This window comes from Typopeltis vanoorti, chromosome 1, assembly GCF_054136105.1.
Source record: "Typopeltis vanoorti isolate ZY-2024b chromosome 1, IOZ_Tvanoo_1.0, whole genome shotgun sequence".
Taxonomy (NCBI): domain Eukaryota; kingdom Metazoa; phylum Arthropoda; class Arachnida; order Uropygi; family Thelyphonidae; genus Typopeltis; species Typopeltis vanoorti.
The window spans coordinates 181,181,970-181,209,215 of NC_143549.1; the positions used below are offsets into that span (position 1 = coordinate 181,181,970).

The 27,246-nt window shown below is 38.4% G+C and overlaps 1 protein-coding gene across 1 annotated transcript in view; it reads right to left on the reverse strand.

The window, feature by feature from the left end:
• The window catches only part of LOC150110685 (influenza virus NS1A-binding protein homolog), a 281,744-nt gene that overhangs the window by 38,175 nt on the left and 216,323 nt on the right, over positions 1–27,246 (reverse strand). Inside the window, exon 9 of the mRNA XM_090404830.1 lies at positions 9,818–10,063. Within this exon, the coding sequence (XP_090260956.1) occupies positions 9,818–10,063 (246 nt within the window). The remainder of the gene's footprint in view (positions 1–9,817; positions 10,064–27,246) is intronic.

Below are 27,246 nucleotides of genomic sequence, written 5' to 3' on the forward strand. Positions count from 1 at the left end.
ATATCTCCAAAGCTTTAGACTGAGTTTGGCACAAAGGCCTATTAAGCATACTCCCATCATTTGGTCTGTCCCATGACTTCTGCAATTGGATTGCCTGACTGGATGCATGATATGTGTGATGGTGGATAGTCCTTATCCTGTCACTATTCAACTAATGCTGCTGGGGTTCCACAAGGTTCTGTTCTGTCATCAATCCTCTTCTTTTATATATATCAATGGCCTACTTCAGTTGACCACCAATCCAATATATATAGTTTTGCAGATGGCCCTGCCAAATTGAACTCCTCCCCTTCACTTCACAAACTTTACAATAACTTACAGAATATCAGCCTCCACTGCAGTCAATTTTGATTTTCAAATCCATCTTACAATGGAGTCAGATAGCCACATCAATTTTAATGCTAGAAAAACCCAGCTATGCTTATTTTCTTCCAGTATTATTATTGACAACACTCAAATCTCTGAAATAAGATGAGAATATTTCACTTAAGGTGTTATTCTACCTCCGAACACCTGTTAACTTCATACAAATAGCAAATACACCCAGCTATTGAATACTGCTCTTACATTTGGGGTGGAGCTTCTAAGAGCTCCATAAAAATACATGACACAATACAGAATAGGGCAATCAGACTGATTAAGAACCCATCTCTTACCAACTCCCCCCCCCCCCCCCCGGCACCAACCACTTTCACAGAGGTGTTTGGTTTCTGCAATATGCATTTCTATAAATATTTCCATGACAAATGTTCCTATGAAATATTATCATTATTTATATTGGTACTCCATGGAGTCAAAAGACTCCTCATGGGAGACCCACACTATCCATTAACACAATACCTATCATACATCTCCTTAAACTTATCTACTGCTGGGGTATCCACAACCACCACTGACAATCCATTTCATTCATTCGCCACTCTCCAAGTAAAGAACCTAGTCTGCATGCCCTTACTAACAACACTCTTAGACAATTTCCAAGTGTGATCCCTTGTTTCCCCATACTCCTCCCATGTATTTAAAATTTTCTTTTGTGTCAATCTTATAGAATTCCTTTAGTAACTTATAAGTTTCTATCATATCCCCCTCTCCTTCCTGTCAGCTAAACTTTGCAATCCACACACTTTCAATCTATCCTCATAGGGAACATTCCACAGACCTGTTATTAGCTTGATCACTTCTGAATCCTCTCCTCCACCTCCCGATTCCCAAGAAATGCAAATGACCAAATCTGTGCACAGTAGTCAACATGTGGCCAAATCATAATCTTATAAAGAGGAATAATAATCTCCCTATCTTTACTCATCGATGTGTTTTTAAACATCCAAGTAACCCTCTGAGCTATTTTGTCAACTCCTGCAAATGTCCTCTGAATTTCAAATCTCTATATACCATCACTCCCAGATCCTTAGCCTCATCAATTTCCTGTAAACTAGCACCATTAATATGATATGAAACATGTAATCTTTTCATCCTGAAGTGCATTACCTTACATTTTACGACATTAAATTGAAACCATTGTCCTTTGCCCATACTGCCAATTTATTTAAATCATCCTGTAAGGTATCTATATCACTTTTATCAACTATTGCCCTCCCCCAGCTTATATATCCCCACAAATCTTTCACTATATCATTAATGTATAAATTAAAGAGCAGCAGTCCTAGTACAGAACCCTGGGGCATTCTGTTAGTCACCCTCATTTGCCTTGATTCCACTCTGCCATCCTCTGATATCAGCCACCCCCCACATCCATTCCCATTTTCTCCAACTTATGTGATAGTTTTCCATGCAGTATTCTGTCAAATGTCTATGCAAAGTCCAGCAGTATCATGGTGTGTAGCCATTTCCTTTATCTAATTCTGCTATTACCTTATTATAAAATGTGAATGAGGTAGATACTGCCTCATTTTATACTTTTTATAATTTTATACTGCCTCATTCACATTATAAAATGTGAATGAGGCAGTATCTGCTTTTACAAAGCCATGCTGCTCCCTCTAGAGCAGGGGGTTCTCAAACTTTTTAAATTTTGTACCACTTAAATAAGAATAAAAAAATATATGTACCACCATAAAATACTGTTTCAAAATAAGTATTAAATATGAAAACCCTTATGACACGCTAATGAGACTTCGCATCCGAAAATTCACATAAAACTGCAATAAAATTTATTTGTTCATTTTATTCGATTCGCCAAGCTAAATTCTTGGAACAGTCTACTCGTTACAATATTAAAATACATTTTTCTGAACATTTATTTAAATATTTCATGTAACAATTGTACCACCAAAAATAATGTAATGTACCATTAGTGGTACATGTACCACAGTTTCAGAAACGATGCTCTAGAGTATCATCCCATTCACCCATTTCTAAATTTTACTTTTTACAAACTTTTCCAATACTTTGATCACCACTACAGAGATACTAATTGGTCTTTAACTTGCTACTTCCATCTTGGAGCCATCTTTATGTAATGGAACTAACTTACCCTCCTTCCACTCCCTTGGAACCTTGCCAGAGCTGAGACTTAGATTCAACAACTTCGTCAGAGGCATTGCTAGCTCCTTTGCATATTCTCATAGCACATGAGCTGACATACTATCCAGGCTCAATGCTGTATTCACAATGATATTTTTCAATGCACTGAGTATATTCAGTGCATCTACCTCAATTCTCACATCAGTCTCTGTTACATCAGCAACCGCAAAGTCACCACCTGGATGATATACCCTTGCAAAGTGATCATTTAGTAACTGAACTAGTTCTTCTGCTTCTGTCACTTTCTTACCATAAGCACTGAGTAAAGTAATCTTTCCATAATCATTCTTTCTCTTACTTGCTATGTAGCAAAAAAAACTCTTTTGAATTAACTTTGGCTTGCTTAGCTAATTTTCACTCAAAATTTGATTTAGCCTTCCTTACTACACTAGTTACCCTTCTTGCTTATGCTTTATATTAACTGAACTAGTTCTTCTGCTTCTGTCACTTTCTTACCATAAGCACTGAGTAAAGTAATCTTTCCATAATCATTCTTTCTCTTACTTGCTATGTAGCAAAAAAAACTCTTTTGAATTAACTTTGGCTTGCTTAGCTAATTTTCACTCAAAATTTGATTTAGCCTTCCTTACTACACTAGTTACCCTTCTTGCTTATGCTTTATATTGCATGAGCATGCTCATCCAATGCTTATTCACAATAATATCAATAATTCTTTCACTCTACTAAATCTGTTGGAACACATGCAAATCTCACTCAATATCCCTTCACAGTATAACTCAAAACCCACAGAACAAGTTTCTTTTCCTTCTCCTTCAATCCAGCTACTGCTCATCATGTGTTTTCCAAGGAATGCAATATACAGACCTTCAAATCAAATATAAATAAGTTTCTTCTTTCCCAACCCACTACCATCCTATACATGGTACTAACGTAATATAGGTTGAGTGCAGGTCACAAAGATGCCTCCAACGATCTTGATCTTGAGCCTCTCTCCTCCATGTTATTTCACTAGTGGATCTTCTTATCTTGTAGATGATCTTTCTGGTTTTCTCTTTATTCTTGTTGCCAGTTGAATATTCTATATGTCCATCTGTTATTCCTGAGTCTGGCTATGACCTGCCCATCTCAACCTGCTTTCATATACTGCAGTTACCATATCTTTTATGCCTGATCTCTTTCTTAGTTACGTGTTTCTAACATGTTCCATTTTGCTGATGTTACAAATCATACATTCTATTGCACACTGAGTTATTCTGAGTCTCTTCTTCTTTTCTTGTTGTGTTCCATGTTACATTATAGGAGTAGGTTTGTTTATTATTTAAATACAAGGTTTTTTTTTTTTTTACTATTTGTGTTTTTTCTTTATTTTAATATACATTCCTCTTAATGTGCAGTATAATAAAATGATTCATAACGTGTTATTGTACTTCGGGAACCTTTAATGGAGGGGGTGGGGCACAAACAATTTTGCACTCAGGTGGCGCAAACCCACGGAACGACCCTGGATGCCGAACACAATCTGCTTTTGTGGCTTATGGATACTCTTCCAACTCTATTGAAAACAATTGCTCCTGATAGTGAAATTGCTAAGAAAACACAGTGTGAATGCACTAAATGTAACTATCTTATAAAAAATACTTTGGCTGTAGTTTCACGCAATGAAATCTCAAAAAAAAAAAAAAAAAAAAAAAAAAAAAAAAAAAAAAAAAAAAAAAAAAAAAACCTCATTTGATGAATGGACTCCTTTCGACAAAAGAAAAATCGAAACATTCATCAGCTACAGATTTTACTATTTCTGAAGAGTTAATTAATTTAGAAAAATCTTATACAAATAATGAATAAATACTTCCAGTGTTTTTCTTGTGGGTGGGAACCCCTGTATATATGTAAATAGCACATTCAATAACTGAAAATTTAATGTTACATTATTTTAAACACAAAAATGAGACTAAAAATTATATGGTAAATTAATACACATGTTAAGTACTACAGTTACAATTGGGACTTAGGTTGTTGATGATTGACAACTGGAGCTCTTGGACTCATAAATGACAGTGAGTGAGTTTTGACTTTTATTCTTTTCATTTTTGTCGTACATGTGTTAATTTAGCGGTTTTACATTGAGTTCATCTATGATAATAAGGTAGCCATATCGAAAAGTGCCCTAAATAGAGTGAAACGAAAGCAAATAAAAATTTAGTACTTTTTTTGCAGATCTAGTACCTTTTTCCTGCATAAGTTAGTACAAAATATTTTTGCTGGGTGGTCACCCTGGTCATCCTTCTTTCCTAGGCTTTGCACTGCTCATGAGCTTGCTAATCACCTTTCTCTTTATATACTTTCCACAACTTTTTCTTTTTTCTCCATAATGATGTTGCTAATTTATCTGATCCTATTGACAAATTTTCCTACTGACTCTGTGTATATATGATCATGCTTTCTTCAAACTTCCCATGACCAAAAAATTGCTCTTCTCAGAGGAAATATGGCTAGTTTGGTTTTACTACCAAGTTCTCTGATGCTATCACCAGAGACAGCATCAGAGGGAGGACACTTAAATCCAGAGTACTGATCAATAATTACATGTTGTCTCAGATAATTTTTTCTTAGCTGTTGTATGAATTTCATTTCCTTCACCACTCCCTGTGATTATTCCTCCTTCCAATTCATGTCCCCCAATTATAATTGTTTGTCATTCACTCATTTTGCTAATTTGCTCATGCATGCATTCCACCAATTGTCTCTTGTACTCTTGGCCTATATTTTTGCCCCAGTTAATTTATATTAATTGATTTTGATCCTGTTGCACCCTTTTAATGCATCAATGCATTCTATATCCCCCAATATTAATAATCCTCAAACATAGATTGAGTATCTGAATTAATACTGAAAATCAGTGAAATCACAAAAACCAAGGTCCTGACTTTTTTTTGAGAAAAAAAAAAAATGTAATTTTACAATATGGTAAAAGGATGATGTTCTTTAGGTTCTTAAGATAATGGAATTTTCTGCTCTTTCAGCCACAAGCCACCAGGAAATTTTGTAGAGTAACTAATGTGTGTGATGCTCTCTCTCTCATTTTAAATTCTGCATGAAGGTAATTACATCTCTCATTTATTTATTTATTTTTCTGAATAGTGTTATTCTTTTATAGTCATCTCTCCCTATAGCAAAAAAAGCATGATAGAAAACTCACTTGCCCTAACAGTATGAAAAAAGTCCTCTTCCTTCATGTTGAAGAGTAGTATTCAAGTTATTTTACAAGTAAGTTTTCATTATCACAAACCATTTCCATGGTCCCTAAAAGTTTTCTATACTTAGTTTACTGCATTTCATATACCTACAGTCTACATTACTTAAAAAAAAAAAAAAAGCATATGCTCACTTTGTAAATAAAGCCTCAGAATGTGAAGTCTTATTTTGTTTTTAAATTGAAACCATATTTCTGAAAAGTACTTGCAGAGAGAAAAGCATCATGATTTTTGACATTTAAGTCTCACATAGTGGTGAGGATTGCCATCAGTGTAGGAATAGTAGAATCTGGAGGAAAGATAAGTTTTATTTCCTGCAATATTTTTGAAGAATTGTATGCATTTTTTCAAAAAATTATTTGTTAGTGATACTGAATACTTAGTAATTAATGAGGTTGTCAGTAAGTTTTACAGAGAAATTGTGTAATATAGTAATAGCTAACAAAGGCAAAATGGTAGTTAGAACTAGAGCAACCACACGTGTGGTGCAAAAATCAAGTGTAATGAATGGTGTGAACTTCTCTAAGATGATTCGTTGTCAGGAGTGTGGTATGTAAGCATGGAAAAATGTAGCAGATGTATCTAATGAGAGATTAAACAAGAGAAGCAAAAGGGGAGGGTGTGAATCATGTGTAATTTTTAATGGACTGTGGTGATTTAAATGAAAGTCAAGAATAAGAAGTGAAGAATAAATATTAGACAAAATGAAAAAGGCAGTGAACTGTGAAATACTGAGAATCATATCAGCCAGAAGTGAGAAAATACAAGGCAGAGAATATGAATATGGAAATAACCATAAAAGCAAAAATAAGCATGATTCTGGTAACAGAAGTGAGCCAAACTAATAGATCAAAAGTGGATGTGACTGCAGGAAGAAAGTATGACTGACAGAGTACAAGAAGGATTAATTAACATGAAAGAGATCATGACTGCTGGAATGCAAGAACTGAAGAATGAAACATTAAGATGAGAAATGAGATGAAGCATGTGCAGAATGAGATTAGATATATGGTGGATACAAATGGAAGAGTGAAAGAATAAAAAAAAGATTGTAGGGAAAAATAAGTTGCAAATGATTCAAGGGTAGCACTGTACAGATTTTCTATCATAAAAAGGGTCGAGAGGATGTACAAGGTTTGTTTTCCAGGAGTGAGGATGAAGAGGGTGATTAATGCTCTAGATATGAGAAGTAAGTATGTAAGAGAGTTGGTGATGGCAGCAAGAATGAATAATTTGGTTCGGTATAGGGAGAATGTGAAGATGGATAGGAGAAGATTACTAAGGAGAGTGCAAGACAGCATTTCTTCCTATTGGAAGAAATGTAAGAAGAGTAGTTGGTGTGTTGCCCAGGTATGACTTTGAAGGATGAATGGAACTGTATTGAGTGATGGACTGCATTTGAATGGTTTTGGTGGAAAGTCATATAGAAAATCTGTTGCTGGAAGGAAAAGAAACAATTGATGCAAACAAGGCATCAGCAGAAGTCTGGTGATGTAAATGATTGGGAAAGTGGACCAGGTGAAACCGAAGTGATTATGAATAGAGATGAGAGTAGTAATGACAATGTGAAAACAAGAATACAAGTAGCCAGGAAAATGGGAAGGGGGGGGATCAGGGAGGCACATAGTGTTGAAGAGCAGATTCTGAAAGCAGTAATGAATGATGGTCAGCATAGGAATGGAATAGCCTAGGAGGCATGGGAATAGTTGAGTCAATGAAGATAGGGAACAAAGGGTAAAGGGGTACTAACAGAAGAAGGTGAGATGAGGGGTACCATGGGTAGAACCGATTATAGACCAAGAAATGAATTGCAGTGCTTATTTACAAATGTCAGGAGAATCAGAAATAAGGGAGATGAAATTGTTGCATTGACCGAGTTTATTCACCCATAAATAGAATAAGTGAAAAATGATGAAAAAGATATCCTGGCAGAAATAGAAATGGAAGGGTATGATGTTTTTTGTGATGAAGGAAGGGAAAGGGAGGAGTGATGCTGATGATAGCAGGGGAATTATGTCTGCAGAAGGCTGAGATACAAGGAGAAAAATAATGTTTGATGCAGTATGATGCGAGGTGATGGTTAATAAGATGAGATTATTTAGTTGTGTGTTGCTATAGAGTGGGGAATGTTGAAGGTGGAGGCAGAGAAATGTAAAGACAACTTGACTTAGTCAGCAAGAAGGGTAATCGTTATGGGTGATTTAAGTTATGGCAATATTGATTGGAATGAAGAGATAGCATGAGGTAATAAAGAGATTCAATTTAGTTTTTAAGGACAACTACCTTGGGAATATGTAATGGACGGCAGATGAGGGTTTGAGCCTTGGATCATATCATATCATCAGAGGATGTTGCTTGTGAATGAGGTGTCTTATCTTCCCCAAAATACAGTATACACTGTCTCATCTTCCAGGCTCCTATCTTCACACAAGGTCATTCACTGTGACAACATTTTTTCATATCCCTAACACATACGCAGACATGCATTTGCTCAGAAAACATCCCAGAAGGATGCACGCATTCTTCCGCATTCAAAAATTGATCTCTTGGATACAGCTTCCTTCTACTGTCGAGCCCATTCTTAGCATCCATGTATTCCAGACCTCTTCCTAAATATTCTCATTATCATCTCATTCATTATCACTTCTTACCTTCTCTGCATTATGATACCTAGGCAACACACACTCACTATCTTCCCTCTCACACTCTTCTGCTGCACATTTCCTAATATCAAACTAAATCTCTTGCCTACTTGATAAGATGAGATTATTTAGTCAGGTGTCGCTATAGAGTGGGGAATATTGAAGGTTGAGAAGGTACACTTCTCAGATCATTTGTACCAATCATTACTATAATCATGTCCACATTTTCACAATGTTTCACTCTGTCATGCTCTCTATTATTATACAAGGTAGCACTCCTCTAACATTCTAATACTCTGTACACCTCAAATCATGAAATCTCAACATTACTCTGCTTGTAGCTCCATTTATTCTTCTCTCACTGATATGCCACTATTTCTGCTTCCACACTCTTTCCTTTCTTCCCCACTTTCTCTCTCTTTCTATACTTTGACCTACACTATCTTGGCTTCTTCTCATCTCCTCTTCATCCCTGTCTCTCCCTTTCTCACACTTTCTCCTCTCTTTGCTCTCTCTCTTTTATTATCACATCTTTCAAGTTTCATAATCCCTCCTGACATTCTCTTCATTTCAACCTTCATTCTGCAGAAGGTGTTCTTCCCTCCTCAAGACCTCTATTTCTATCTGCACAGATCCTGTTTTCACAAGACATTCATTTACACAATCAGAGCCATCAGTCAAAACATTATGTTAGTGAACTGAGCTTTGGTGACTACCATAATGGATGACAGTGAGTGAAGCTAAAAGCAAGATACAATAAACAAAATACTAGCCCAATACTGCTACACAAATCATGCAGACAAAAAGCTGCATGGTAGAGGGCAATGGCAGGGGATGAAGCTGGAAACAGGTTTTGGATGCAAAGTGAAAAAAAAACTCATCACACTGACAGCAAAAGCATTTTTTTTTTCACCTTGCATTCAAAACACCTTAGTTTGCACCTTCATTCTTGCACCTCACATTCTAACTTTGTCCTCTACCAGCAATTTTATATTATATTAGAAGATAGTATATTAGGTGATATTGTTCATGACTTATTTTTCATGGTATTAACAACACCACAAACACTTTTATCAACAAAGATGTTTTATTAACGCTTATATTTCGCTGATTTTCAACTCAGCATCATCAGAGCACAACACACATGTAAACGCGACAGTGAGTGAGTCCACTCACTCACTGTCGCGTTTACATGTGTGTTGTGCTCTGATGATGCTGAGTTGAAAATCAGCGAAATATAAGCGTTAATAAAACATCTATGTTGATAAAAGTGTTTGTGGTGTTGTTAATACCATGAAAAATAAGTCATGAATAACCATCAACACCTAAGCTTATCTGTTAGATAGGTGATATTGTATTAAGAAATACATTTAGTAGAATTTGTTTTTGAAAATCTAAACTGATACGGTTTCTACAAACCAGAATTTGAGTGCTCCACAGGTAGACTTGGCATACTTTTCCATTTCATTGTTAAAGGGTCAAGAACTTCAGCTGAGTTAAGTTCTTTTGATCCATCACAGCCACCAATTGCATATACCTTGTCATCAACTACTGCAATATCAAACCTACCACGAGGAACCTTCATAGGGTTAAGAACAGTCCATTTATTGGTGATCCGGTCATAAGATTCCACAGTCTTTAGACATTCTCCTCGATCATAACCACCTAAAAAAAGCAAAGTATTTTTAAAAACAGAATAAGCTGATGGCATATTTTATTCATAGTTATCACAAAATTTTACAACTATGCAAAATACAAGGGATGGCTAAAGTGAATTTCAAAAAAGCGAGTATGGAAGAGCAAGAAACTAGAGAAGAAGACTGTGCAAGTATTGGAAGAAAATAGATGTAAGAATGAGAGACTAGTTATAGAAAAACAGAGAGAGAGAGAGAGAGAGACATGAGAATAGTTGAGCAAAACGCACAGTCTAGAAGACAGATAATCAGTATTGAAGGATGGTGAAGTCATTGATTAGTGATGAGACAGAATAACAACATGAATGTTCACGCTCACAACTGCAAATGAACTGTTATGTATGTTTACTAATGCTAGGGATATTAAGGATATCAGAAATAAGGGAGTTGGGGCACTGAGCAATTTGGTCTACCCAAGAATTATGGGAATATGCTAAACTTAGTTATCTCAGGGTGCAAAGGACATTCTCTGCTCTCCAGCACTTATTCTACAAGTGATGAATGTGAGCCAGGAATGTTAGTTTGCCCTAATCTTAGCTCTGGGTAAGGTTGGAGACTGTCTGTGCCAAAAGTACACAAAACAGTCTTCTCTGGTGAAATCCTAAACATATTTGCAAGTGCCCAGGTTGCTATAACTGTCTTTCTATGACCATTATATGCAGGAATGACAAAAGATGGTAAAGTTATCCACATACAGGGTACTGCATGTGGCAGGAAGAAGTTTTTCTGATACACGAAAGAAGAAATATGGTCTATCTCGAGAATATTTGCACACAAATTATCTTTTGACTTTCAAAGAAAAACAGGTATGAGCTAATTAAATTTCTATGGTTACTGTTTAGAGCAGAAGAAATTGTGCCTTATAAGTTTGACGTTTGTAAATTCTCATCAAATCCTGTGATCCTGAAGAGAAGAGATAAATCTTGTATGGTATTTATTATTATTATTATTATTTGACACCTCCAGGGAGTCCAAAGACTCATCGAGGGAGAGTGTGCCAACAGCATCGAACAATTGGTCCCCTTCCAACTACTAACCGCGCTCAAACTTACTTAACTGAGCCATTAGTAGCAGAGGCTCTACCAATCGACCAACCTTTTGTTCTTTAAGTCTGATATTAAGTTTGTGGGCCCTTTTCTCTTTAGGAAATAAGTTTTTATTTATGATACAAATTTGTATATAGCACTTGTGAAACAAACTTTTTACACACACTGTTAAAGCAATACCATAAATTTACACTAATATTAATTATTTGTAAACAAAGATATTAATTTTGAATTTTCTTTGTCTCTCACACAGTATTATAATAATAATATCCTGGATCAGAATATGCAATATTATTAAAAAGTTAATAAACCACTTAGGTACATACAACTCTGGTATATAACAACCAGGGACAAGACATACAACTCCTTTTAGTAAATCCATGCCTGTTCCTTGCAGAGTGTACAAGAGTTGTTTGAAAAGTTTGGTAAAAAAATAAGTCAACACATTTTTTTTTGGAAAAAATTACCTTTATTTCTCAACATAGTCTCCATTGAGGTCTACACATTTGGAATGATAGGTGGCGCCTGTGAATAAGTTACGTTAAACTTGTGCTCCTGCATTTCATCTAATTGCAAGTGTTTTTTGTGCAAAATAAGCAGTAAACGAAAAACTAACAGAGGGTACTAAGGAGTTGATTACTTCAGCACAACTCATAAGTACCCACAGTCCATTAAATCAGCTATTTTTTACAATTAAAAAACAGCCATGTGAAGTAAAAATGGCAGCAACAAAGGGAAACAATGGAAGATTACCTCAAGTCCTGTCAGCGGAGTGTCCGATTGGCAACAAACCTAATGACATCGCGCAGTGCCGCAGCTGTGAAACCGAAGCTAAAGAATGAAAAAAAGCATATTGTGCGATTTCTATTGCAACTGGCTGCATACTTCCTGTGCGAAAATAGATGAATCGGTGCACAAGCTCTTTACCGATCTCAACCTACCCTACTTCTGTATGATTGCTTCCCTAACGTAAAACGGCTACTAAACCTAGGCAAGAGAGTTGAAAACCTCGAACAACAGCTTAATACTATGATAGATATTCTCGTAGACAGGCTTCGAAATATTGGAAATATTTATTAAAGTGTAATTTAATTTATATTCGTATCTACGTTGTCAATTCCTTAAGAGATTTAGTTATGATAAATACTTTCTCCTCCAAAATCAAAAAGTTGGAAACTAAGTTCGAGATACTCGACGACCAGCACCCGATTGCAAGTGCGTCCGTGCCTGCTAACGAACTTCATGAACTAATCGCATCAACGATACACAAGTTACTCAAGGCCGAAAATAGGAGCCTCAACCGTTATCCTGAACTTTCCAAAGGAAAACGGTGAATCCTTAAAAGAAGATGTCGACAAACTAGCAAGAGAATGCAATTTCGAGCCCCAAAATATCGTCAAATGCCATAGTTTTTCAGACCCATAAACAAAAGAAAGAACGGAACGAACTTTCCATGTCTTGTGAAAGTGACCTGCAACACACCAACAAACACATCCAAATTTATAATGGTGATAAACAACAAGCTAAAGGACATTTGCCCCCAGTCGCGCATATGTGCTCGACCTGATTTAACCTTTGCCCAGAGAGAACAAAGATGCCAACTCCGAAGACAACTAGAAGAAAAACGTTAAAATGGAGACAACAGTTGGATGATAGACTACAAACAAACCAAACTACTGCAAAAATCAAGTGACACCACTAGTAGCCACCAATGAGCCAGTATGCAAGCACTGCATAGGAAATGTGCAAGACCCTTGCGGTCAAATCCATGTCTCACAGAACCTTGCATAGCCACTTTACCAACATCCATGGCCTCGATTCCAATTAATAGTGTCCACTACCATTTGCAGTCCACCAAACCCCGCCTACTCTTTTTAACAGAAACTCAAATCTCTCCTTCCCCCCAGCATTATCCATCTCAACCTTCCTAACTATACACTATTTAAATCCTTTCGACCCAAGGATGGCATCTGTGCATATATCCACTCTGACATACCTTGCCAGAGAGCACCTAACCTACAATCGCCCAACTTCGACCTTCTTTGGCTGATGCTATCCCACCTCCACTCAGTCAAATTCATCTACTGTCCCTATTGTTCTCCTAATACCACCAATCATCCTGAGCTCTTCATTTCCTCTCCCTAAAAGTTGATTTTCTCCAGTCCCACTCTCCTAACAGCAAAATCATCCTCCTGGGTGATTTTAATGTTCATAACACCAATTGGCTATCCTCTTCCAGTTGTACAGATCGTGCAGGTAGAGATGCTAAAACATTCATCATCACTAATGGCCTTACACAACTTCTTCACATGCCAGCCACAATGCCAGATAATCCAAACCACTCTCCAAATACCCTAGACCTCTTCCTGACCAATGACCCTTCCAAATACACAGTGAATGTAGAGCCCGCTAGGCAATTCTGACCACAATCTAGTGCTCATCTCCCCCCCCCCCCCCATGCAACAAAGCTTACACAGTCACTCCCACAGAAGAGTAGTTTGGCATTAACAGTGTCAAATGGGACAGTCTCCGAGACTACTATGCTTCATTCCCATGGTTGGATTATTGTTTCCGGTCTTCCAGAACATATGACCAAAGTAATCTTCACTGGCATGAAAATATACATTCCCCACACTACTCTGAACTGCCATCCACTAACTAAACCCTGGTTCTCCAAAAGATGTGCCAAGGCTGTACAAATGAAAAAACAGGCATACCACAACTGGCTCAAATCAAGAACCACATCCTCATTCAATGCCTATACTGAAGCCCGAAACAGAAGCAAGAAAATTATCAATGCTTCTAAAACAGAATTTGAACAGGCAAAAAGCAGGAAGTTTGCAGCCTGTCCAAATGGCAGCCACGCCTTTTGGTCTCTTGCCAGGGAAATTGGTCGTAATACACTATTACCACCTCTATCATGCCCAGATGGCTCAATTGCAACATCACCTACAGAAAAAGCTAACCTCCTGGCTTCACACATTTGCCTCCAATGCACACATAACTGACAATGGCAAATGCCCTCCAGTCATTCCAACTGCCCAACATACAATGCCCCCTGTATCCTTTTGCCAAAAAGATATCCTAAACCCGTTGTCTAAATTAAACACAAAATAAGTCACCTAGCCCTGATGGTATTCCTCCGATTGTCCTGAAGGTCTGCCCACCAGAACTGACTCTTATCCCATGCCATCTGTACACACTCTCTTACTCCACTGGTATATATCCCAAAGCCTGGAAACTAGCCTATATTCAACCCATTCTTAAAAAGGGTGACAAATCACTGCCATCTAACTACTGCCCTATCTCACTCACTTCAGTCCTATCTAAAGTGATGAAGAAAACCATCAACTCTCAACTCCTACTCTACCTTGAAGGTACCCAGCTATTAAGTGACCACCAGTACGGATTCCGTCAAAGCCAATCAACAGGAGATCTACTCTCATACATCACCCATCGCTGGACAAATGCCATGGAGAAATTCGTTCAATCCCAAGTAGTTGCACTTGATATCTCTAAAGCCTTTGACTGGATCTGGCACAAAGGCTTACTAAGCAACCTCCCATCATTTGGACTGTCTCAGGACTTCTGCAGATGGACTGCCAGTTTCCTGTCTGGATGAACACTGTGTGATGGTAAATGGCTCCCTATCCTCTCACCATCCAACTAATGCTGGGGTCCCACAAGGTTCAGTTCTCTCACTGACCCTCTTCCTTCTATATATCAATGACCTACTTCAGTTGACCTCAAACCTAATACACAGTTTTGCAGATGACAGCACATTACACTCCTCCCTCTCATTTGATAAACCCTACTCTACACAACTCACTTCAACCCACAGAACATCAACCACCACTGCCCTTAATACTGACCTCCATGCCATCCTCCAATGGGGCTCAGATAACCTCGTCAACTTCAACGCTAGCAAAACCCAGTTCTGTCTTATTTCTCACAAAAAAGAACCATTTTCGCCCAGCATTGTTTTTGATATCACTCAAATTCCCAGACAAGATGAGATTTCTCTTCCCAGAATTACCCTGACATCAAGACTCTCCTGGCATAAACACATCACAACCACTGCATCCTCAGCTTCCAAAAAACTAGATTTTTTTCTTTCATTCAAGATGCTACTTCACCTCTAAACAGCTGTTAACATTGTACAAATCACAAATCCGCTCAGCTATCGAATACTGTGCTCACATTTGGAGTGGGGCTCCTAAAAGCTCCCTCAAAATGTTTGACTCAATACAGAGGAGAGCAATTAGACTGATAAATGACCCATCTCTCACCAACATGCTCCCCTCACTTTCACACAGATGCTTGGTCTCTGTGATTTGTATATTCTATAAATATTTCCATGGGAAATGTTTATCAGAAACAGCATCAATAATTCCCCCACTCTGTACTAAGCCCATTGGAACAGGTACAGCTGCCACCCAACATCCTTTCTCAGTACACCGTGAAACCCACAAAACAAGTTTCTTTTCCTCCTCCTTCATCCCTGCTACTGTGGTACTGTGGAACATTCTTCGCCCTGATGTATTTCTGAAGGAATACAACATACAGGCTTTTAAATCAAATACAAACAAGTTTCTCCTTTCCCAACCCACTACCCATATATGGTACTAACGTACTATAGGTTGACTAGCCAACCTCTTGTATATGGGCCCAACATAAAAAAAAAAACATTTGGTCCAGCGAGTTTCCAATTTTTTCATTCCATCTAAAAAGTACAATTTGTCAAATTGTGCAAAATAGTTATTGACAGCCTTGATGACATCTTCATTCGAAGAAAATTTTTTCCCACTGAGCTGAATTTTTAAGTTTGGGAACAAAAAGAAGTCACGCGGGGCCAAGTCTGGAGAATATGGTGGATGTGGAACCAATTCAAACCTCACTTCATGCAATTATGGCATTGCAACGGCCGATGTGTGGGATGGTGCACTGTCTTGATGAAAGAGCACTTTTTTTGTGTGCCAATCTTGGCCGTTTTTTCTTCAGTTCTTCTTTTAAACGGTACAACAATGACACATAATAGACTCCTGTTACTTTCTTGCCCTTTACCAAATTGTCTATCATGATAATTCCTTGGGAATCCCAAACAACAGTGGCCATCGCCTTCCCAGCTGACAAAATGGTCTTCACTTTTTTCGGTGCTCTTTCACCGGGCATTGTCCACTGTTTTGACTGCTGCTTGGACTCAGGCATGTAGTGGTGGATTCACGTTTCGTCTACAGTCATAAATCAACACAAAAAAATACAGCAAATTGTGATTAAACATTGCCAAACACTGTGTTGAAATGTCTTTTTGCATGCGTTTTTGATTGACAGTCAACGATTGTGCACATAGCTTTTTCATGTGCCTACAATCTCAGCAATCTCATGCACTTTCACTCGGCAGTCTTCCATAGTAATACCATGGATTTTGTCAATCATTTCCTTCGTAGTGACCTCAGTCGGGTGTCCACAGCTCACTTCATCTTCCATGGACTTATGACCATGTTTAAACTCATTTATCCAAAAATAAATGGTCTTTAATGCCAGTGCAGAGTCCCCATGAACTGCATCTAACTCGGCTTAGATCTGCACAGCTGTCCACTTTTTCAAATAAAAGTGTTTTATCACAGCATGAAACTCATTTTCCTCCATTTTTATGAAAAATGTGAACACGGTCATTTTAAATGTTTGCCAAACAAGAACTATGCATCGCACGTGGCTAAAAGTTTGTCAGAAGTCATGAAAAAGATGATACATGCTGACACTGGTATGAATGAATGAATTGTGTCGCCGTCTATTGGAAATTTACTAAACTTTTCAAACAACCCTCATATCTTGTTTGCTTACCCATTTCTGTATGTGAGTTGTTACCAACTTATCTAAAATCTTTATAATTACTCCAGAAACATTGATAGGTTGATAGAAACATCAGTGTTTGCACCACCTCTGTGCAATGAGCTTATCATATATTCTTTCTATTTCTGTGGGATCTTTCCTAAGCTAAAACTCAAGTTATGTAAACATGTCAAGGGCCTAGCCGGTTTGGCTGAACATTTCTTTAGCAAATGTGCTGATATTCCATCTGTCCCACAATTATCAAATTCGTATTCAGGTTATGCAACAGTTCTATAACCTCCTTGTCATGCACCTCATCCCTTCATCCAATGCAGTAGCAGCACTGTGTGCTATGTTACAATACACCATGTTGAAAGATTTTAGTGAAGTGAGCATTCATTATTTGAACTACCACATCTGTTTCTGATACTAGGATACTGTCTGCATTAAGTTATTCTTCTGCATTCGTTGTGCCTTTTATTTGCAGCATAGCAATAAAATTCTTTTAGGTTGTTGCCTTCAGCCTGTGAAACCAATTTCTTTTCATACTCCAACTTGGTTTTCCATACAACACTCATATAACTTTTCTGGCATGAGCTTTATATATTTCATAACTCATCTCACTCTTATTCTCATGATATTCCTTACACATCACCTTCTTATGGATCTCTTGTTTAATGAAATTGTACATCCATTTTACTCCCACTCCCATTCTATTTGTTCTTTGATCTCTAGAGAGACATTCAGATACTGCATCATGTAAGTATATTTACAAAGCTTCCCATGCAACAACTAATATGGAACATCCATATAGTTGGCAACTTCACACATCAGTATGGCATGATCACTGTCATGAACTGATTCAAAAAAAAAAAAGTCACCCTTAACTGAGACACCTGATATAATGATCATATCTAACCCTCTTTGTCCATGAGTTGCTTCTTTCACATGCTGCCTGAGAAAGTTGTCATGTAACAGCTAAATAAATTCTTCTTCATTCTTATGAGTTTTCACTGCTACCCAATCAATCAATAACCACCATTCCCAGATCTCTCTAATCTATTTTACCTCCTTCAAAATTTCCCCATAAAGTTTAAATTATGAATCCCATCATTGCTTAGCAAATTTCAGAAACTTAAACTTTGCAATACTGAACTGATAGTTCCACTCACTTGCCAATTCATACAATCGATTCAAGACCTCCTGTAGGGTCGCAACTTAGACTCATTGTTCTCCCCAGTTTTGCATCATCGGCAATGTTGCATATATTCAGTTAAACCCATCCCAATATCATTAATTAATATACATGCTGAACAACAATGGCCCAAAACAAATCCTATTATTTTCATCTTTTGGGAATAGTGCACCCCCATACCTATATGACAACCAGTCATCTATCCAACTAACTAGCCTATTATCCAATCCCATCTGTTTCAATTTAGTTACAAACGTCGTGTAGCAATCTATCAAAATCCTTTGCAAAATCAAAGCATACTACCATGTCACATTGTTATAGTACATAAGCAAATTTGGAAAACATGACTTCCTTTTAACAAATCCATGCTAACAATCACAGAGAACCTTGCTCTTATCAGCTCATTTCTCCAGACATATACAGATTGGTCTATAATTTGTAGCCACAGCATTGTGAAGCAGAACAATTTTATTTTCTTTCAGCTCTCTTGAGACCTGTCCTTTTTTTTTTTTTTGCAAGGCTCTTATTAAACAGGTATGCCTGTTTAATAATACATACATATTATGTCATCAAATCATATTGCCATCTAACAGTTTATTTAATTCCTCATATACTTCCTGCTTGCTTGTTAAAGGTTACAGCCAGCAAAGGATATATGTGGAATTATGGAAAGTTCTGTAGTCAACCAGCATCAACAAATTGGGTAGATGAGCTGTGCAGAAAAGATGCTTACAGTACATGGGAATTCACAAGGCAGTACCTGACATAAGTAGTGTATAACTGTATACAATGAGTTAAGTGAGTAAATAGAGTAGGAGTGAAATGGAAGAGTTAATAATACATACAAGTGTGAAATCAAGTGAAATCAAGCAAGCTGTTGGAAAATAAAATGTTATAGAGGAGGTATATGATGGTTGGTGGTAATCGGATCCATGAGGAGTATAAAGTGAAGGCTAGGAAGGTGATGAGCATGGTAAAGAAAGAAAAGGTGTGGTGTGGCGTGAGAGGAGATTGACTGGTCAGGCCAATGTTAATTGAAGTGAATTCTTCCATTACATGGCAAGCAAGAGGAAGAATAATTATGGCAATTTAATACCAGTGGATAGTCATGGTAGAAGAGTGACCATTGCAAAAGATATAGTGGAATTGTTGAATGAGCACTTCATCAGCATATATTACATTAGTGCAAATGATGCTGTGTAATATGTCAAAGGGAGACAAGTATTAGGAGAATTGGAAGTGAAAGTATCAGTGGTGTATCAGGTGTTGATTGGATTACATGCTAATAAGTCTGTGAGAATGAATGACATATCACCATGTATTTTTAAGGAATTGCACAACAGTTAGCTATATACCCTTGACCTGATTATTTAATGAAAGTCTTGCAGTGGGTAAGATTCCTAAGGAGTGGGAGAAAAAAAGGCAAAATATTACAACTCCACAAACATGGTTCTAGGACAAAAGTTTCCAACTATAGACCATTGTGTATAACTGCAACTGAAGTCAAGTTGTTGGGGAGATTGGTTAGGAATAGAATACAGGATTGAACTGATGGACATAGTATTCTTTATGATAGCATGGATTTGTTAAGGGTAGGTCTTGTTTTAGCAATTTACTTACATTTTATGATAAGGTAACAAATGTGTTAGATAAGGGAGAATCATATACAGTGATATTCTGGGACTTTTCAAAAGCATTTGATAAATTACTACATGATAAGTTGGTGTACAAGCTGCAAAGGATGAAACTGAGTAGTATATGGCTAGATGGATTGGGGACTGGTTCTCTGAATGTTGTAATATTTAGGAATTCTTATTTTATTTTTATGTCGAACTGTTCCAATTTGTAATATTTCGTATTTTGTATGAAATATTACAGCCTTATCACCCACGCATACAGTAGGTTTTGGCAGCAAAACTCATAGTCCGGTGACCTTTGAGACTGTTGTTGACCGTCAGTTTACTAGCCTAATCCTGTCTGAGCTTTTTAGTTACAATTGCTTGTAACTAAAAATTAAAGTTACAATTGCAGTTATATTACAAAATTATTACATTACATTAGGTTATATATACTCTTAATTATGAGTATTTTATGGCCCATGTAAAATCGATATAGGTGAAAAATATTTCTATTTGTCACCGCAAGAGATTTTACAATGTCACTAGCAAGTTGTGTATGATGGAGTAGTGTCTCAAAAAAAAGAAGGGAAACCAGTAGAGTGCCCTGGGGTTCTGCTGTTTAACTTGTTTGTAAATGATATATCATGTGGATTGACTGGGGCTCTTCAGTTGTTTGCTGTTGATGCAAAGTTGAAGAGAATTATATGGAGCAGTACTGATGTTTTTATTCCCTTCAGAAATATTTGAAGACTTTTGGCTTGGCCAAAATGAGTGGGACTAGTTTTAATATTACTAAGTGCAAGGTGTTATATTTTGGAGTGCAGAAATGTAAGGCTGTGCACTACATTGATGGCACTGTACTGCAGAAAGTGGATGAGATTAGCAATCTGGGAATGATGGTTGATAGTAGACTGAAGTTTAGAGGGCATATTGTAAGTGTTGCAAAGACTACACATCGTAGTGCTGTTATGATAAGAAGTACCCTAACATGATAAGGAGGTGGTTGCGCATTGCATAAAGCACTAGTCAGACTGCACTTGAACCACTATGCTCAGAGGTCACCTGGTTTTCATTATGATGAGGAAACAATGAAGTTAAAGAAATGTGGATTACAGAATTTGGTGGATAGAGGCGATATGATAAAAACATTTAAGTTAGTGAGAAGATGTTATTGGATTAATCCAGAGGGGATTTAAAAAAGAGTAGAAGGCAAGAGGGGGAATAACCAGAGGCCATCCCTGGAAGTTGTGTAAGAGTGGTGAAGATGGATATGAGGAGTAGATTTTTTACATTGAGAATTGTGGGTGAATGGAACACATTACTGAATATGTTATTAATACAGGGAGTGTTAAGAATTTTAAGATTAAATATTGTTAGGTTGTCAGCTGACTGATCCTCCCATGATGAGTCTGATAATAATAAAATAATAATAATAATTTCCTCTATACTTGAGCTTCTTGATGAAGATGAAACACCCTGATGAACTGCTCACTGAATCTTCATCCATTAACATAATCTTATCATAATCATTCTTCCTTTAACTTGAAACATATCAGAAAAACTTGAAAAGTTTGGTTTGCTTGATTTGCTAATTTCTGTCCATCCTGCAGTTTTGTTGTCCTTACCAACTCAGTCACCTTCTTGGCCAATTCATTAAAATCCTCACAGACCTGACTGTTATCATTATTCATCTTGTGCTTCCTCCATAGTACCTCTTCCAGATTTCATGCTTAATTCCTTTATTCATCCAATTGACATCTACTTTATTCATCCTTTTGATCTTCAAAATATATTCACACAATCTTCTTCTTCTACGCGTTATTCCCGCTTCCTATGCAGGGTCCGCGTGTTACATAGATGCGACTTCTTGTTAGTACTACTCCTAACCGACCCGTCGCCTGGTCTGCCGCTGGGGGGGGGGATATATTTTTGACTGTAGAGGGGTATGTTCACGGGCCGGTTTGCCTGTTTGCGGGATGAAAAACGCCAGATAAACTGGCGGAAAACACCCTACTGACCGCGCCCAAGACCGGCTAACTTGGCTATGCCTGAGGAAGATCCTCGAATTCCTCACGTCTACAACGGGAATCGAACCTGGGACACTCCTTCCCCAGGCATATGGTTGCGAAGCGCAAAGCCACTAGGCTAACCGCGCGGTCTAAAATACATTCACACAATGATACTGTTAAATATCTCTTGGTCAGTTCCCAAGCAGCACTTATCCACTTCTACTTAACTCCTCGTTCCATGCTATAGCTCCAAGCTATCTCGTAAGCCTCTCATAATCGCTGGTCTTGTAGTTCCACATATATCCTTTCTTCAGAAGTCTTCATATAGCCACACACCACCCAGGTGACCACCTGATGATCACTCCATAAATGTGGAGAAATGTGACACCCCATTCACAATCAGAAATCTTCAGTGAAATCATTGTCCCCCCCACCCCCCCCCCCCCCCACCCCCCCCCCCCCCCACCCCCCCCCCCCCCCACCCCCCCCCCCCCCCACCCCCCCCCCCCCCCACCCCCCCCCCCCCCCACCCCCCCCCCCCCCCACCCCCCCCCCCCCCCACCCCCCCCCCCCCCCACCCCCCCCCCCCCCCACCCCCCCCCCCCCCCACCCCCCCCCCCCCCCACCCCCCCCCCCCCCCACCCCCCCCCCCCCCCACCCCCCCCCCCCCCCACCCCCCCCCCCCCCCACCCCCCCCCCCCCCCACCCCCCCCCCCCCCCACCCCCCCCCCCCCCCACCCCCCCCCCCCCCCACCCCCCCCCCCCCCCACCCCCCCCCCCCCCCACCCCCCCCCCCCCCCACCCCCCCCCCCCCCCACCCCCCCCCCCCCCCACCCCCCCCCCCCCCCACCCCCCCCCCCCCCCACCCCCCCCCCCCCCCACCCCCCCCCCCCCCCACCCCCCCCCCCCCCCACCCCCCCCCCCAGAAGGTCATTTTTCATTTTCATAAACTCCCGCCGAAGTTCTTCCGCTACGGTCCCGATGTCAGCTTCCATTCCTAAACGCTCCAGCCTATCCCGACACTTCTCACATACGTCGACATTTTCTTTCTTTTCATTTTGCCAGACCGACCACAGATCCTTCACATTTTTCGGTGCATACATGTAGCAGTTTCCGCAACGCATCCATTGCGAAAAATCTAACGCTGAGCCAGCCTTTCGTGTAATAGTAGAAGTCCTGCGCGCCGCTGACGTACGTTTCTTGTTGGACGCCATCTTTACACGTTGATATAGTGAAACAAACGGCAGTGAAAACACAATATATACAACACAGTTCTAAACAATAATACCACTGAAGGACACTTGTTTCTAACCGATGCACAATTTTAGCACAGATTTTGCAAGGGCATTTCAGTGATACCTGAAGAAGTTGATGTATTCAACAAAACTAGTTGTATCTTAACATTAAACTTGTCATTCTCGGTATAGAGTCATTTAATTTCCTTTTATATATATATATATATATATATATATATATATATATATATATAAAACAAGTAATTGGGAATTTACAAATCCAGTAATTCCAGATTTATTGATTATTTATTAATCCAGATTTTTTATACAAAAATAGGAATCTATTTTTGTGTAAAAACTTTGTTTTTTACAAAGTATTATATTTTTGGTAGAGGCAGCATATTCAGCAAGACTAGGCTGCATGGGGTTATAGTATTGAACATAAGATTTATGCTCCTCACAATGGGTATCTGCAGATTTACCAGACTGAAGTAAGACAAGCCACAGGCTGAGTGGAAGAAACTTGTCTTTAGGTGAGGAAAGGAAGATAGAAATCTTCCTAACACTGTGATTACTTCTCAACACTGTGGTTATTTTTGTTCTAACAGGACAAAAATAACTGCAGTGTTGAGAAGCCTCAGAACTATAGCAATATGGAAATTCCATTAAATACAGAAGTGGCTGAGAGATTTCTTTCAGAGACCCAGAAACTGGGAGCCTAAAGTTGTTAAATGCTTTGTCAATTAATAACTCACAAAAACTAAAACAATTTTTTAAAAAAGGAGATTTGATATAATTCAATTCTTGGCACAAAAAGACTTCAGCAGAACATAAACTATAAGCATGGTGTAATAAGGTCTTAATGGCTCTGAATTTTTGACTAGGATGATGTTGAGAAGCAGCATGGATATATATATATATATATATTGATCATTATGTACTTTGTTTCAAAAAAACTGAGAATTACAAAACTGCTATCAGGCTGATACATTCTTTTCTATGGATGTATCATATTTATTTTCACGACAGAGAGGTTAAAATTTAATGGAGATGGAATGTACCTTTTTTTTTTTAAATTAGTAGTGTTCATGTAGTGGGATCATTTTTATCATGACCTCAGGAGTGAGGTCACGACTTTGACATGTTCTCTTGTTTGGCAAGCAAGCGATATCATTTGGAGATGTTGTAATGTGAGAAGGTGGAATTGACATACACGTTAAAGTTCCCACTGACACTTTCATTACAGTTGCTTTCTCAGCATGAGAGAGTTTACCACTGGATGTTGCTGCTCTTGTAGTATACTGCCTCTTTGCCTCCTAGCGCAGGATGCTCTGTTTAGGTTTTATTTTTTGGATCTTCCTTTCATCCTTCTATCTTTGGCATGATTGAGAACATGCTGGGTGATCTCTGTCTCACAATTAGGGCATTTCAGTGTTTTGCCCTTAGAGTCTTCGTTGTTGTGATCTTTTCTGCCACACTGGGCACAGACAGCAGAGCTACAAGAGGCAGTTTGAGAATGACCATGGTTCTGACAAAGCAGTGCAATGGATTTGGGATGTAGAGCTTAACTCGTAAGTTTTGATATCCTGTTTTCACAGGAGTTGATGGTTTGACTGTGTTGAAAGTAAGGATGATACTTCTGGTGAGAATCAGGTGACCATCCCCACATACGGTCTTCCCTTCATGACTGTCACTCCTCGGTCTTTCATTTCGAAGCAAATCATTTTTTCAAGAACATTGAGAAGATCCAACTTCAATATTACTCCTCAAGAGTAATTCAATGTTTTGTGAGGGTAATTGTCATTGGTACTCCTGTGATAGATGTTGCACAAAGGAAGTGGTCTGATTCTACAGCCCGTAAATGGAGCTTAATGACTGATTTTAGAGATCTTGCCAACCCTCCCAAAGTCAAGAAGGGCAACAATTTCCCAAGTGCATGTTTGCCAGTTGACTGCAATATTAAAACTATTGGTATTGTTACTACTGTCTCTGATGTTTTCTGTTGATGTTGAAATGGTCAGGTGAATGCAGGTGAGCATGTGTGTGTAAGACAAATGAGTATGAGTGTGTGTGTGTGTGTGTGTAAGACTCATAAGACAAATGAGTGTGAGAATGACCAAAAAATGTGGAACCTAGTCTCTCAAGTGACAAAATCAAATGGGGCAGTCAATACTAATGCCTGAGGTATCATAAATAAGAGGAAAGACTTCTTGGTATTGGTTGAAGCAACCTCACCAAAAAGTTACAGGAATTAGTGAGCCTTGACTAAGAGCAGATGATACAACTGCTCACAGGAATAAAATGTGATGGTACAGTATTTTAAAGGTAGATAAAGAAAACAGGACTGGGAAAGAGTACTGCTGATGATAGAAAATGAATTGCAACCAATAAGACTAGGAAATCAGGAAGACATAGATGATATGAATGGTATTTCAATTGAGGAAATCTGGTGTGAGATAAAGGCCAATAAAATGAAATATACAGTTGTGTTAGATCCTGAATGGAGAGCTTTATTAAATAAATTGTTTATTCAGGATTTAACATGATAAATACTACTAATTAAGGAGATATCTGCACATCAGCTAATAATTATGAAGTATTATTTTATGTTATGTAATAATGTGTAGTCCATGTGTGCCATATAGTGAGAGTTATTCCTCATAACTAAAATGAGAAGCAGAGAATTTTGTGTCAAAATAGTAAGAATTGTGTAAGGGAATTGTTAGGTTATTTGTTATTCCCATTAAGCTGTCTAGTACATTACGAAATTCTGAGAAAAATTATAAGTAGTAATCTGGAATAATCGCGTATAATCTGTACGAGTCGAGCGTAGCGATGGAGGCTATACCTGCATGGAAAATGACGTCAGAACGGCTACCCGGAATAATGTAACCTAACAGATCTGGGGGAGTGTAGGATCACCCAAGGGGCATGAACGATGGGGTTCGTGGGTGAAAACCACATCGAATAGAGGGCGCACGGAAAGGGTGAATAAAAGACGAAGCACGGCGTTTCATTTTTGGTTCCTGGATTCGAGTTTTAGGAGGAGGCTTGTCAGGAAAAGCGTGAGAGAGAGCAGTGGATCGACTACGGTGATGACGGACGGCGGGTTCTTTTCTTCAGAATGCTTGAAGATTTCCAAGCAGAGCTGATCGCGATATGAAGGCCTATGCGGAATCGAGCCTTAGCAGAATGTCCCATTGGAGAAAGTTTCCTGTGGAGCGGTAGACAGCACACCACAGTCAGAAATGATTAAAGGAAAAGCGTAGTGCATCACCAGGCAAAAAGACGGCTGATGAATATACAGTAAGGTAATCCAAATCTACATGAGATGGCGGCATGAAATCTGAAAGGATCCGGTAATGTAAAGATTTTCATTCTATGTTAAAAATCGCTTAGAAGAATAAGAAATTTGTGTATATTGTAAACTAAAGGACACTAGTAGAGAACTTTTAAGTGAGAAATTGAATGAATTAATTAAGACCCTGTGGAACAAACAAGAATTGTTGATAGGCAGTATTTTGACTGAGAATAGCTAGGCTTGCTTAATGAAATTTAGAATTATTGTAGTTATTGATAGCGTATTAATGAAAGTGTTCAATGCGTGTTCTGTGAATAACTTGTGAAAGGAATTATATCCTAGTAGTATTATGCTTATACTTGATCTTATCCTTTCTTAATTGAAGGATTTAGCATACTCAGATTCATTGTGATTTAGTATGAACCTTAACTTAGAGTAAATTTTGATCCATTGAGTATTTGAATTTTTTTAACTGTAAATGTTTTATGTTTTTCCAATAAACATGTTTTGTACCTTATACCTGAGTTTATGCCTGATTATGAATTCAAACCACCACTTATGAAATAGAACCTTTTGGCGGGAAGGAATTAGATATAATTGCTTAAGTGAAATTCGAGTCATGACTGCTAACTGAATTTGCACAGCACTAGCATGAGATTAATTATTGTGTGTATCCCTTTTGAATTTAGAATTATTTCCCTGAACAGGAGTCTCCTCTGTTATAGGATGTTGGCTGGCGCAGCATAATAAAAATTTTGCCAATATCCGAAGAGGAGATAAATCTGAATTAATATTTTAAGGGCACGACAGTAGATTAGAAGGAGGGCTATTTAGAGGTAGAATCAGATATAACATAACAATAAAACAACGACATAACAATGGCGCAGCCGACATGACAGTTGGTTGTTACTATAGGA